This window comes from Chiloscyllium punctatum, chromosome 8, assembly GCF_047496795.1.
Source record: "Chiloscyllium punctatum isolate Juve2018m chromosome 8, sChiPun1.3, whole genome shotgun sequence".
NCBI lineage: Eukaryota > Metazoa > Chordata > Chondrichthyes > Orectolobiformes > Hemiscylliidae > Chiloscyllium > Chiloscyllium punctatum.
This window is the reverse complement of record NC_092746.1, coordinates 59,548,374-59,560,882: the sequence shown is the minus strand read 5'-3', so window position 1 is coordinate 59,560,882 and position 12,509 is coordinate 59,548,374. Positions and strand designations below refer to the sequence as shown.

Below are 12,509 nucleotides of genomic sequence, written 5' to 3'. Positions count from 1 at the left end.
ATCATTGAGACAGGTTGTACCATTAACAAGGAGTTAACAAGTAATAATTGCCCTTAATTGGCCACTGTTTAGTGAGAAACTCAGTGGTCTGCTTGTCAAAAGCATAAAAAATTGAGCAAGATGTTCCTGAACATAAGATAGACCTCACCAGATTTGCCACAAATCTCCAATAAAACAGTTACAAGTGTGGAATAAAATAAGGTTGAGTCAATATAGCTTTGTTAAGAGCAGGTCGTGCACAGGAGGCTGCTAAATAAGATGAGCCCATAATGTTCAGGGCAAGGTCCTGGCGTGGGTGGAGGATTGGCTGACTGGAAAAAGGCAGATATTGAGGATAAAGGGGTCTTTTGCAGAATGGCAATCACTGACTAGTGGAATTCCACAGGGACCAGTATTGGGGCCACAACTATCCATGTTATACATTAATGATCTGGACAAGAAACTGAGGGTATTGTTACTAACTTTGCAGAATAGACAAAGATAGGTAGAGGGGCAGGTAGTCATAGTCATAGATGTACAGCATGGAAACAAATCCTTCCGTCCAACTTGTTCATACCAACCAGAAATCCTAACCTAATCTCATCCCATTTGCCAGCACTTGACCCATATCCCTCTAAACCCTTCCTATTCATATGCCCATTCATAAATATTGTAATTGTACCAGCCTCAACCATTTCCTCCAGTAGTTCATTCCATACCCTCTGCGTGAAAAAGCTGCCCCTTAGGTCCCTTTTAAATCTTTCCCCTCTCACCATAAACCTATGCCTTCTAGTTCTGGGCCTCTCAACCCCAGGGAAAAGACCTTGTCTATTTATCCTATCCATGCCTCTCATGATTTTAGTCTTGAGGAAGCAGGGAGGAAAAATAGAGGTGTACATTATTTTCTAAATGGAAAATGGCTTAGAAAATATGAAGTCCAAAGGCACTAAAGTGGCCAAATTCAAATTCTCTTAAGATCAACATGCAGGTTCTAGATTCTGTAAAGAGTGACTAAATTCAAAAATAACTCAATAAATCTTCATTTCAGTGCGTAATATTGATGCATCAGTAATATTTATTCTACAAGAACATTGAACAAATACACAGAAGCTGGAATTATGTACATCAAAGTTTGCTGTCCCTTAATGTTTTGTTATGAAAATAAGTAGCATATTTTTAGATTAATTTTCAGATCACTAAATTGCAACACTTGATTTTTCTTAAAAATGACCTGGAATATTCTGATGGTCAGGTAATCATTTCTGAAGCATAGCTGGGAGTTATATCTGTGGATCCTGTGAAATCTTCAAGGCTGCAGACTCCAAAGGAACTGTTCGCTGTTATGATGCCAGCTGAGGTTATTACAGGACAAGTCAACCCAGGCTAAAGTATGTCTTGATAGGTTTTTTTTGCCTTAATGAGGTGGTCTTTCACTAAAAAGCAATTCTGCAATGCTGCAGATTTGGTTTTAACAGTAAAACAAATGTTTAATACCTAAAAAGAAAGAAAGAAAGAAATAAAACTATATAAATATTCTGAAGTAGAGTCCTGCTGGACTTGAAAATTTAACTCAATTTTTCTCTTCTCAGATGCTGTCAGACCTGCTGAATTTTTCCTGCATTCTGTTTATTTCAGATTTCAGGCATATTCAGTATTGTACTTTTATTCCTATATACATAAGTTTAAAGACTTCAAAACACATAGCAAATTACAATTGCATCAATCCTCAAGACATTATTTTTCATCACAAGAATTTCTTTTCTAGCACATCTTAATTCAACTGTGGCTTCAGTTCCTATTCTTGGAAATCTGATAGCATCGTCCTTGAGATTTTGTACAACTGGGCTTAGATGATTTAAGCTGCTCTTCCGACCCTACCCCTGGGACTTCACATCTTCGACACACACTGCTGGACTCAACACTAGCTTACCCTGGGGCTCAATTCCAGTCACTTACCCCTAATGGGCCCTCCTTAACCTACCTTAAACATTCTACCATTTAACTGGTACCACTACCTCTAACAACCCAACCCCTACCTGCTTGACACCCTACTTTTTTTTGCATCATGTGTATCCTATCCCTACTTACGTAGCATTTCACCTGCCTGGCACTCTATTCTTCGGGCACCCAACCCTTACAGTCACTTTATGTACTTGACCTTTCACAGGAGGTGTCAAAGTGCCTGTGTATGATGCTAGACCTTGAAATTACAGAATACAACAGCTGACTGTTGTGAAAGAGAGGTAAAAACAATGACTGCAGATGCTGGAAACCAGTTTCTGGATTAGTGGTGCTGGAAGAGCACAGCAGTTCAGGCAGCAGAACTGCTGTGCTCTTCCAGCACCACTAATCCAGAATGTTGTGAAAGAGAGGTCATGGTCTGACTTCCATGGACTGTTCTGTACTATGAGTGATATGGAAGTATGGGTCGACATTTCTGAAGGAACCCTAATTAGAATCTCCAGTCAGAAATATGAAGCTCTTTCATTTCATGAAAAAGGGATTGAGTGGTAATCTGTTTGAGATTACCAGTCCTCCAGAAAATCTGGACCCATATATACAAGATTTCAATATAATGATCCAAACATTTTAATAGGAAAGACAATAGCTCAGCTGAAAATATGTCATTTCTTGGACTGAGAATTTTGCTGTTGCATTATTTACCCAATGAACCAGGCAGCAGAATGAATGTGGTATAATATGGAAGAAACTGTAGTGCAAGTTAAATTCAAAATTTTGACTGATTTGCAACAAAGAATTGAAAGCTTTCATCTCTACTTATTTGTTTCTGTGTTTTCTGTTTCACATAATATAAAATGTATTAAGACGTTTTTTTGAGGACAGAAAGGACACAACAAACAAAGCAGAAAAATTCTGTAATTAAATGAGAATGAATTGATATAAAGATATTTTCTGTTGAATCAGCAGCCGACAATTTGAGAATATGATAAAATGAAATCTACATTTTCATTCTGCTTGTAGGTGATAAACTTCAAGCTTAGGCATTGTTATGATTAATTATCTAGGACACTGAATTTTCTTTGATTCAAAGTTTCCATTGAATCATACTCTTGTCAGCCAAGTCAAAAGAGGTAGTTAAAATAGCCTGAAGGAGTACTGGCACTGTGATGGCCAGGTTATGTTTCTTCTGTTGAATTGACTAGTTTATCTACTGTGTTTTGTAACTTAGTGCTTTTTGTTTTTATTTCCTTGCAAAAAAAGCTAACAACCTTTATAAAACATATAAATTTAAATTATATTTATATATATGTGTAACATATATGTTTTAAGACTATGCAAGGAGATCTATTGAATCCGTTATTCTAGCTGTGAGGAAATAGTGGTAAGCTTCAATTCCTATCTACCTGATATTAATGTATCTTCACTATATGCTCAGTATAATAATAATACTAACTTAAATTGGTCTAAAAAATGGATGGCAGCCATGAATCATTATGAAATTTCTCAACCTAGAGAAGTTCTTCATTTACTAATTTCATTGCAAATGTTCAGGTAGTTGAGAAATTTTCAGTGCCAGATCCTAGTTGGCTAATACATTATGAAAACTGAGTTGGATGAATTAGATGCCTATTCCAAGGTACAACGAATGGTTTCCTGTTCATTGCAAACTATACAATACCTGCAGCCACGTTTTGCTTTGGTCCTGGGAATTGGTCTGACCTGACAATTCATACTCCTGCAACAGTTGATGAAATTTGTTGTCAGGCAGTCAGTGCATTTTGGTGGTCATCTGTCAATATGGGATACCTCAGACCAGGTAGCATATCTATATCTCTGGATTCTTTCAGTCAATAGTTTTAACATCCTCGTGATTGTTTATCAAAAGTTGAACTTCCTGCAGAAGATATTAATATTTAAACATACCAAATTTGTCAACATTATTTTTCCAACTTTTAATTTTCTACTGTGATACTTAATCCAGTAAATAATCAGGCATCAAACTTTGGTATTAAAACCAAATGTTAGATAACAATGCATAGTAATCAATCCAATGGGATGACTCTTATTTGCCTGAAGATTCTTTGGCAGATCTACTCTGGTTTAATCACAGGAACAGCTATTGTCTCACTGGGAAACATTAATGACAACTTAATGATGGTGATATTCAAAACTGGACACAAACACACTTGGCTTAATTCTAACAAACTAATCTGTTTAAGGAATTCTAGAATTATTATCATTCCCACAAGTTGGATAAAATAGACCTTTTAGTTCCGTAGTATATGGGAGTAGAGCAGAAGAATGTCGAATCAGGTCAATCTCTGGTCTTTCTAGCAGCTCCTTACTCCTCCTCCTCCAGATCCAGGGAGCATTCGTTTAAGCAGTTTGTGTGTCCTAAGAAGAGTCCTCAGAAGCAGCGATTCTCTGCATCCACTTCCAGTTGTCTCATGGAACAACGGTAAGTCATTTTCTGTTGTCCCACTCAATCAATTAGCAACATTGATTCTATTCCCAATTGTCAATTATATTGAAATCCACTCCTCATTGTTAGCGGTCCCTTGATTATATCCTAACCAGATCCTTAATTATCTGTCCTGGGAAAGCTTTTGCACTGCATATTTAGGAGACCAATGTACAATGGAGATCTCGCAAATCCAATTTTCTCTTCAGTCTTTAGATTTCATGCACATTGCTTTTCATTTTCACTTGCTGTAAATTGCCACCAGACAACCTTAAATGCCCATTCTATACTGTCCAGTATCCTGGACTCTTGAATGTACTTCTGCATCAGTTTCATCCAGAGTTTGAGAGGTTATTCATTGATAAGAAACATTACTGTCAAAGGGTTGTACAAAAACTAAACAGCATGTGAAAAAGCAAATTCCAAGCAAACTCATATATCCAGTAATGGAACTCTCATATCAGATGTTTCTTTCTTTTCTGAGTATAGCTATTCCAGTGGAAAGCCGTTTTAATTTCACTCTCGATATGTCCAGCAAATTTTCTGCCATTTATGTTGGCTTGTCCATTTCTTTTTGAGTTAAATGTTGACCAATTTCAGCATCATATCTATATCTACTTCAAAATCTACTTTAAATGCACTGGAGACTTGATGTAGAGATACTGCCTTCCCTCTTAGTTTGATATCTTTGTATCTTGTCATTCCATTCTCTCTTTCTCACTTGTCCATTTGCACTCCTGTTCACCTATTAGGACTCACTTCTGGTTTTCCTGTGAATGACCAATTTTAAGACCTTCGCTTCAAAGATGGTGCCCCACCATACTTTTTAATGGCATCATATCGCTTAGATGTACTGCACAAGCCTTGCTAAACCAGTCAAAACTTATACCAGTATGGGAATCTTTTGTGTGGATTGGAATTGGTTACTGTATAAGTCATAAAAAAACTGTACAATTCATATTAGTTGTCATTAAAGTAATCCCTTTCCCCTTGTCTGAACCTGAAGATCTGTTGCATTTCAGATAGTCCACATACACAAGACTTATAAAAGGTACACATTCAAAACTAGACCTTGATGAAGGCAGTAAAGTAAATTTTTGGATTGCAGCGTGTAAGGAGAATTTTGGGTAAAAAAGGAAACAACAGAATAATATTTCAACCACTTGACTGCAGTGATGTGGCATTTTCAATCGAGGATTACAGCTGATGAAAAATGCTGTACACCATATATCTGAAGATTGTAACATTGAGTTGACACAATGTATTCTAGGTGGGAATAAATGTTACAAAGCTGACCAGATTTGAAATGGTGGCGGTGTGACATGAGTGAATGATTGTAGAAGGAGTTGGCAGGTATGATGCTATTTAGGAATTGTGACATCCATAACCATTCCAGTTAAGGTAAGTACCTCATTAGATTTTTAAAGCATTAACATCACTCATACCTCCATACCAATTAAGAGGATTTCTTTGAATCTTCTAAGATTTCACAACATTCTCCATTAGACATTCTCAAAAGGAAATAGAAGAAACGTTATGTTCACTAATGTCCTAGTTTCTCCTCTTCTTAATGCTCTACATTTTATAATCTTTCAGAGGTACATGTATTTTTCCAACAGAGAATTATTATATCTGTATGAGTAGTTAGATCATTGAAGCATATTAAATTCTGATAGCCTATCAAGGTAGGAGATCTTTAACACCTTATTAAGGTTCAGTACCTTCCCCCACAGTGAAATCCTGCTGTATGGCTGTTCTGCTTTTGGATACAACTTCTCTTATCCTTAGAATAGTTTTGATAGTTGAATGTAATGAAGGAAATATCATTTTTTTCAGATCCAACAGCTACTTCCTTTCAACAAATGTGATTACATAAAAGAATGTAAAGTCACCTGTTTCAGCCTAGACAGATGTACATGTATTTGGAAAGGCAAGGACTGATTTGGGATAGTCAACATGGCTTTGTGCGTGGGAAATCGTGTCTCACAAACTTGATTGAGTTTTTGAAGAATTAACAAAGAGGATTGAGGGCAGAGTGGTACATGCGATTTATATGGACTTCAGTAAGGCATTCAACAAGGTTTCCCATGGGAAACTGATTAGCAAGAATTGATCTCATGGAATATAGGGAGAAAAAGTCACTTGGATACAGAACTAGCTGAAAGATAGAAGATGGTGGTGGTAGAGGGTTGCTTTTTAGACTGGACACCTCTGAACAGTGGTGTGCCACAAGGATCTGCATCTATTGTTTTTCGTAATTTATATAAATGATTTGGATGTGAACATAGGAGGTATAGTTAGTAAGTTTGCAGATGACACCAAAATTGGAGACGTAGTGAACAGAGAAGAAGGTTACCTCAGATTACAACGGGATCTTGATCAGATGGGCCAATGAACTGAGAAATGGCAGAAGGAGTTTAATTTAGATAAATATGAGGTGCTACATTTTGGGAAAGAAAATCTTAGCTGGACTTATACACTAATGGTAAGCTCCTCGGGTGTGTTGCAGAACAAAGAGATTTTGGAGTGCAGGTTCAAAGCTCCTTGAAAGTAGAGTCGCAGATAGGATAGTGAGGAAGGCGTGTGATATGCTTTCCTTTATTGGTCAGAGTATTAAGTACAGGAGTTGTGGCTGTACAGGACATTGGTTAGGTCACTGTTGGAATATTGCATGCAATTGTGGTCTCCTTCCTATTGGAAAGACATTGTGAAACTTGAAAGGGTTCAGAAAAGATTTATAAGGGTGTTGCCAGGGTTGGAGGATTTGAGCTATAGGGAGAGGCTGAACAGGCTGGGGCTGTTTTCCCTGCAGTGTCGGAGGCTGAGGGGTGACCTTATAGAGGTTTATAAAATCATGAGGGGCATTGATAGGATAAATAGACAAGGTCTTTTTCCGTGTGTGGGGGAGTCCAGAACTAGAGGGCATAGGTTTAGGGTGAGAGGGGAAAGATGTAAAAGAAACTTGAGGGGCAACGTTTTCATGCAGAGGGTGGTACGTATATGGAATGAGCTGCCAGAGGAAATGGTAGAGGCAAGTACAATCGCAATATTTAAAAGGCATCTAGATGGGTACATGAATAGGAAGGGTGTGGAGGGATATGGGCCGGGTGCTGGCAGGTGAGGCTAGATTAGATTGGGATATCTGGTTGGCATGGACGAGTTGGACTGATGGGTCTATTTCTGTGCTGTACATCTGTATGACAATGTCTATGACTCTATGACTATTTGAAACGTTCTTTAATCTGGTAGCTAGTAAAGGACATATTAACGTAACTTGCATTACATCAGTTTGACCATGTGATTTTCTTATTGACTACTTTATCCTGAAGAGAAAGTGAGGATTGCAGATGCTGGAGATCAGATTCAAAAAGTGTGGCCTTCATCAGGAATGTCCTGATGAAGAGCTTGTTCCCAAAATGTCAACCTTCCTGCTCCTTGAATGCTGCCTGACCTGCTGTGCTTTTCCAGCGCCACACTTTTCAACTACTGTATCCTTAATCTTTTCCTTCTGATCCATTCAAAACAGATTTCCTTAATTGGGTTCAGTGCCATTTCCTTTGTGAAAGGTCTTTGCTATTAAGAAAAAGAGATCATTACAAGGCTTTTTCATTTCTTTACTCCTGATAGTTTACTCTAATATTCTTCATATTACTGAGTCCCATAGTGTTAGAACTAATTAGAAGAGTTGGACTAATTATTCCTAATAAATACATCATAAATACCACTTCCATCACTGTAGCTAAAGCACCTGAAGCTGCTAATTGTATTGGCTGTACCTAACATTGATTCAACTCTTTCACGTCAAGTTTAGTAACTGCATCAGCCTGACACTACCAACTAAATCATGGATGAACTTTTATTTAATTATTAAGTGACAAAATACATAAGTTTTTCAAACTTTTAATTTGCTGAATGAGGTATTGAAAAGAAATATTAAGAGGAAAACTCTCATAAATAGTTTGCTTCCTAATTTTCCAGATCATCAATTATGAGGCAATCATTCCTTTGGTCCTCCCAATGCGTATTGAAAATGCAGGTAGGGAACCTATGCAACCCCATCCCACCCAATAAGTGACTTTCTTTCATTAATCATTGATCATTTACAACTCATGCTGTTTACAAAGAATCTTCTGCTTCTCAGAATCTTCTGTTTCTATTTGCTTGAAAACTTATTCAGGTTAGTTAGCTCCCATTCAATAATTTTGGCCGTTAAATAAACAGAAGTGTCTACTTATTGCAAATTTTGTATCAGCATCTTGAAAAACAAACGTTCCAATCTGGCCAAGAGTTCATTTTAGGTAAGAACTTGCAAAACTGATATCAAAAGTCAGCACACCTTATGGTACTAGAATGTTGACACATCTACTGAACATTTAATGAATTGATTTTTGTTACCATAATTTAGAAACCACAAGTATAATTACAGTGCTGCCTATTCTCAAAATATCCAGTTCTTGAGAAAAGATTCTGTTAGCAGTAATTTGTTTTTAAAAAAAACTGAATATAAAATCACAAATATACTTTTGCTGCTCTCAAGACATCATTTATCACTTAGCTGATATAATTGTAAGCAAGTACATTCAGTAAACTGTATACAATTTCAGCAGTAAATGGAAAAAAAAATACTAGCAGAGAAAAACAGGTTTTATAGATCAGGCAGTGCAATTGCTGGTGACCTCTCTAAAGCAGTGAGGAAAACAGAAACCAAAATAGAAAGAAAGGAAATAGCTTTATTTAGATGTTGTCTTGTGTGACTAAGGGACAAAGCACTACATAGCTAATGGAGATTTTTTTTTAATAATACCTGTTGTAGCACAATAAAGGGGGCTAATCTGCTCAGTTGACTGAATATCTGTCTAGTTTTTGACACAATGACTCCAACAGCATGGTTTTAATCCCTGCACCAGCTGAGGTTACCATGAGCAACTCTCCTTCTCAATCTCTCCCCTCACCTGAGGCATGGTGACCTCAGATTAAATCACCATCAGTCATCTTTCTCAAATGAGAGAGCAGCCCAGTGGTCTGGTAAGGCTATGGCGACTTTAGCTAAAGGCAATTAAAAAAAATGGCAACCAATTTTCAAACAGCAACGAGCACTGAAGAGTGATGGGATAATTTGAATTAATACTTTATAGTGAAGAATGAGTGTCAACTCACTTACATTTCATGATTTTAATGTTTTCGAGAGTGCTATACAGCCTGTAAATCTAAAGATGAGAACAGGTCAATTTGTACACAACAATCTCTCACAACAACAATGCAATAGTGACATGGTAATCAGCTTTATGAGGTATTGTTAGTGGGATAAATATTGGCTGGCACATTACCTGGGTGGAGCTGTAAAGTGATACCTCCAAAGTACAGTGAATCATATTAAATATGCAAAAGAAATATCATGAATGAAAATCCATGATTGAGGTGACAAATATTGGAGCAATCACAGAAAAGGACCTAACAGGAAATAATAAAAGAAGCTGCGATACTTCAGAGTATTTCAAAAATGCAAAGATAAGATGCAAATATTTTAGCAAACTACTAGCTTGCGACATAAGCAGATTTCAAAGATATGGCTTCACTTTCATATGGGAACATAAAGAGATGACAGCAGAAAAAAAATGTAACAGATAAAATTGTAGAAGTAAAAATGATGAATTATTCATGTTTACACAGTGAATGTGGAATTATGAATGGATTTCAGGAATGAATTTCTCTGGCTCAAATTGGCTTTTTTCAGTCATCCTTTCTCTTTTCATTTGTTCATGGGATGTGGGTGTCACTGATGAGACTGTGGGAGGTTTTTGATGATCCCTAATAGCTCTGCAGAAAGTGGTTGTGAACTGCGTTCTAGTACCACTGCCATTCTTGAGGCTTAAAGACACCCAGACTACTGTTCAGAAAAGTTCCAGAACTTTGACCCCGTGACAGTGAAGTAACAGCAATAAAGTTCAAAGTTAGCATAAGACCTGGAAGGGATGCATGGTTTCGCCATGCATCAGCCTCACCTGCTCTGTCTAGGTAGTATGGGTTCTGAGTTTGGAAGCTGCTGTCAGAGATGTCTTGTGAGTTGCTGCAAGGTTCTAGTAGTTAGTACACGCTGTTCTGTGTTAGTAGTGAAGAAAGTGAATGTTAAAGGTGGCAGATGGGGTGCCCATCATACAGGCTGCTTTGTCTTTGATTGTGTCAAGATTCTTGAGTGCTGTTGGAGCTGCCCTCAGCCAGGCTCATGGTGAATATTTCATAACACTTCAGACTTCTGCCTTGTACATGGTGGACAGGTTTTGGAGAGAAAAGAAGTGAATTATTCACTGTAGAATTCCTAACTTCTGACTTTCTTTTAACTACTGTGTCTATATTGCAGGGTTTTTTCAGCTTCTAGTCTATGGTCAACTCTGGGATGTTGATGGTATGAAATGCAGTGATGGTATCCCGAGTGAATGTCAGGGGTTATATTCTCTTTTAGAAATTAGTCATTGCCTGGTACTTGTGTGGTCTAAATGTGACCTGCCACTGATGTGCTTAAGCCCTGAATAGTGTCCACATCTTGCTGCAAATGGACAGAGACTGTCTCAGAATCTGAGGAATTGCGAAGAGTGCCTAACATTGAGCCCTGGCTCAAATGAGAGTTTACAAGCAAATCAGGACCCAAATGGATGAGAACGCTTATTCACTCATGATGCCCCATTTATTTCCCTCACAAAGGAAAAAGAACCTAGTTGCATTCAACCAGAACCAGAGGAGTACTACCTTTAAGCACACCAAGTGTTACTATTACCTCTAATACTCTTCACAGACACCTCTTGGACTGAAATTAAGTGTCATTTCTGTCAAGTTTTGTGAAATGCTCCCTCGGCGAGGCCTATAGTCTGACCCCAAACATGCTTCATGAACAGTGTACCATGACCAATGGCTTGTCTGATGTCAACCCGATTCTCCCACTCACCATAGGCAGAGGTAATGGCCACTCCTGATTCCTAGAGTTGGTGCCATTTTTAAAGGGTCATTGTGTACCCAGCCAAGCACTGTCAATCCAGAGTTGTTCTGCACTGTTCATGATATTTGCCCTGGACTTGGCAAATACAGGGAAATTAGTGCCCTAATTTGCAGGCAGGAACGTAGAAGATTGGGTTTTGCTGAGGAAGGCAGTCCTAGTCCCCTAGGTTTGGCAAAAGAGGCCACAACATCAGACCATACCAACATGGTCTTGAACATTCATTTTGATTCTATTGTGAATCAGCTTGGGAGGGTTGGCTAAGAAGCCATGGAGTCTGTGAATGTTATCAAGTTTAGAACTAGTGGCATAGTACTGTCAAGATAGTCTATGATTTGCATAATATGTAAGATTAACATGTCCATGCAATGCACATTACTAAACACATGACAGAAATGCAGTGTGGATCAGTATATTTATTGATGTAGAATTGGTCTCAGTTATATTTAAGATAATTCACCAAAGTACTGATGGAGTGCTCCAGTTTTGGATATGCTGTTGTTGTGATGATGGGGTTAAAAATAGATAAACGTTTTTTTTTTGGCAGATAAACTGACACCACACATTAATTTTGGAGGGACAATTCAATCTGCTAAATGCTTACATGCGAGTTTTTTGGTCAGAATTTAAACTGAGTATCAATGAGCAGATTGTTGGTAAGCCAGTTTCCCTGCATTACTGTAATATGAATCCTTCACCCTTTTTGTTTATGGTTGGGAGGAAGCTGATTTGGGTGGTTGGGGTAACTGGCTAACCAAGATTACCCCTTTTATTTTTTTATGGACTGCGTAGATTGGAGCACATTTTCATATTGGTTTGATGCCAGTGTTGTAGCTGTACTGGAGCCTTTTAGCTGGGACAAGTAGCCAGTCCTACTGATCATGTCCTCTACACAGCAGGAAATTGTCAACAACCAAAGTGTCCAATATCGAATGCTCTAAAAAACAAATCTCAAAGACCTCATGCATTCACTTAAGATTGGCTAATTGTAATGCAGCAACCATAAATCTCACATTGTTAACCATTCAGTACAGTGGTAAAATACAAGAATGAAAACACTTACCCTGTAAGGGCGGTACCAAAGTAAAGTTAATTTATATTTAAAATATTGCCATCAAT

The 12,509-nt window shown here is 37.8% G+C and overlaps 1 protein-coding gene across 3 annotated transcripts in view; it reads left to right on the top strand.

Annotated features, from left to right (window-relative positions):
• The window catches only part of LOC140480588 (adenylate cyclase type 1-like), a 289,915-nt gene that overhangs the window by 146,559 nt on the left and 130,847 nt on the right, over positions 1 to 12,509 (top strand). Inside the window, exon 7 of one of the 3 annotated variants that reach the window (XM_072575640.1) lies at positions 4,301 to 4,399. The exons of the other annotated variants lie outside the window; for them this stretch is intronic. Within the exon in view, the coding sequence (XP_072431741.1) occupies positions 4,301 to 4,399 (99 nt within the window). The remainder of the gene's footprint in view (positions 1 to 4,300; positions 4,400 to 12,509) is intronic. 3 annotated transcript variants of the gene reach the window in all.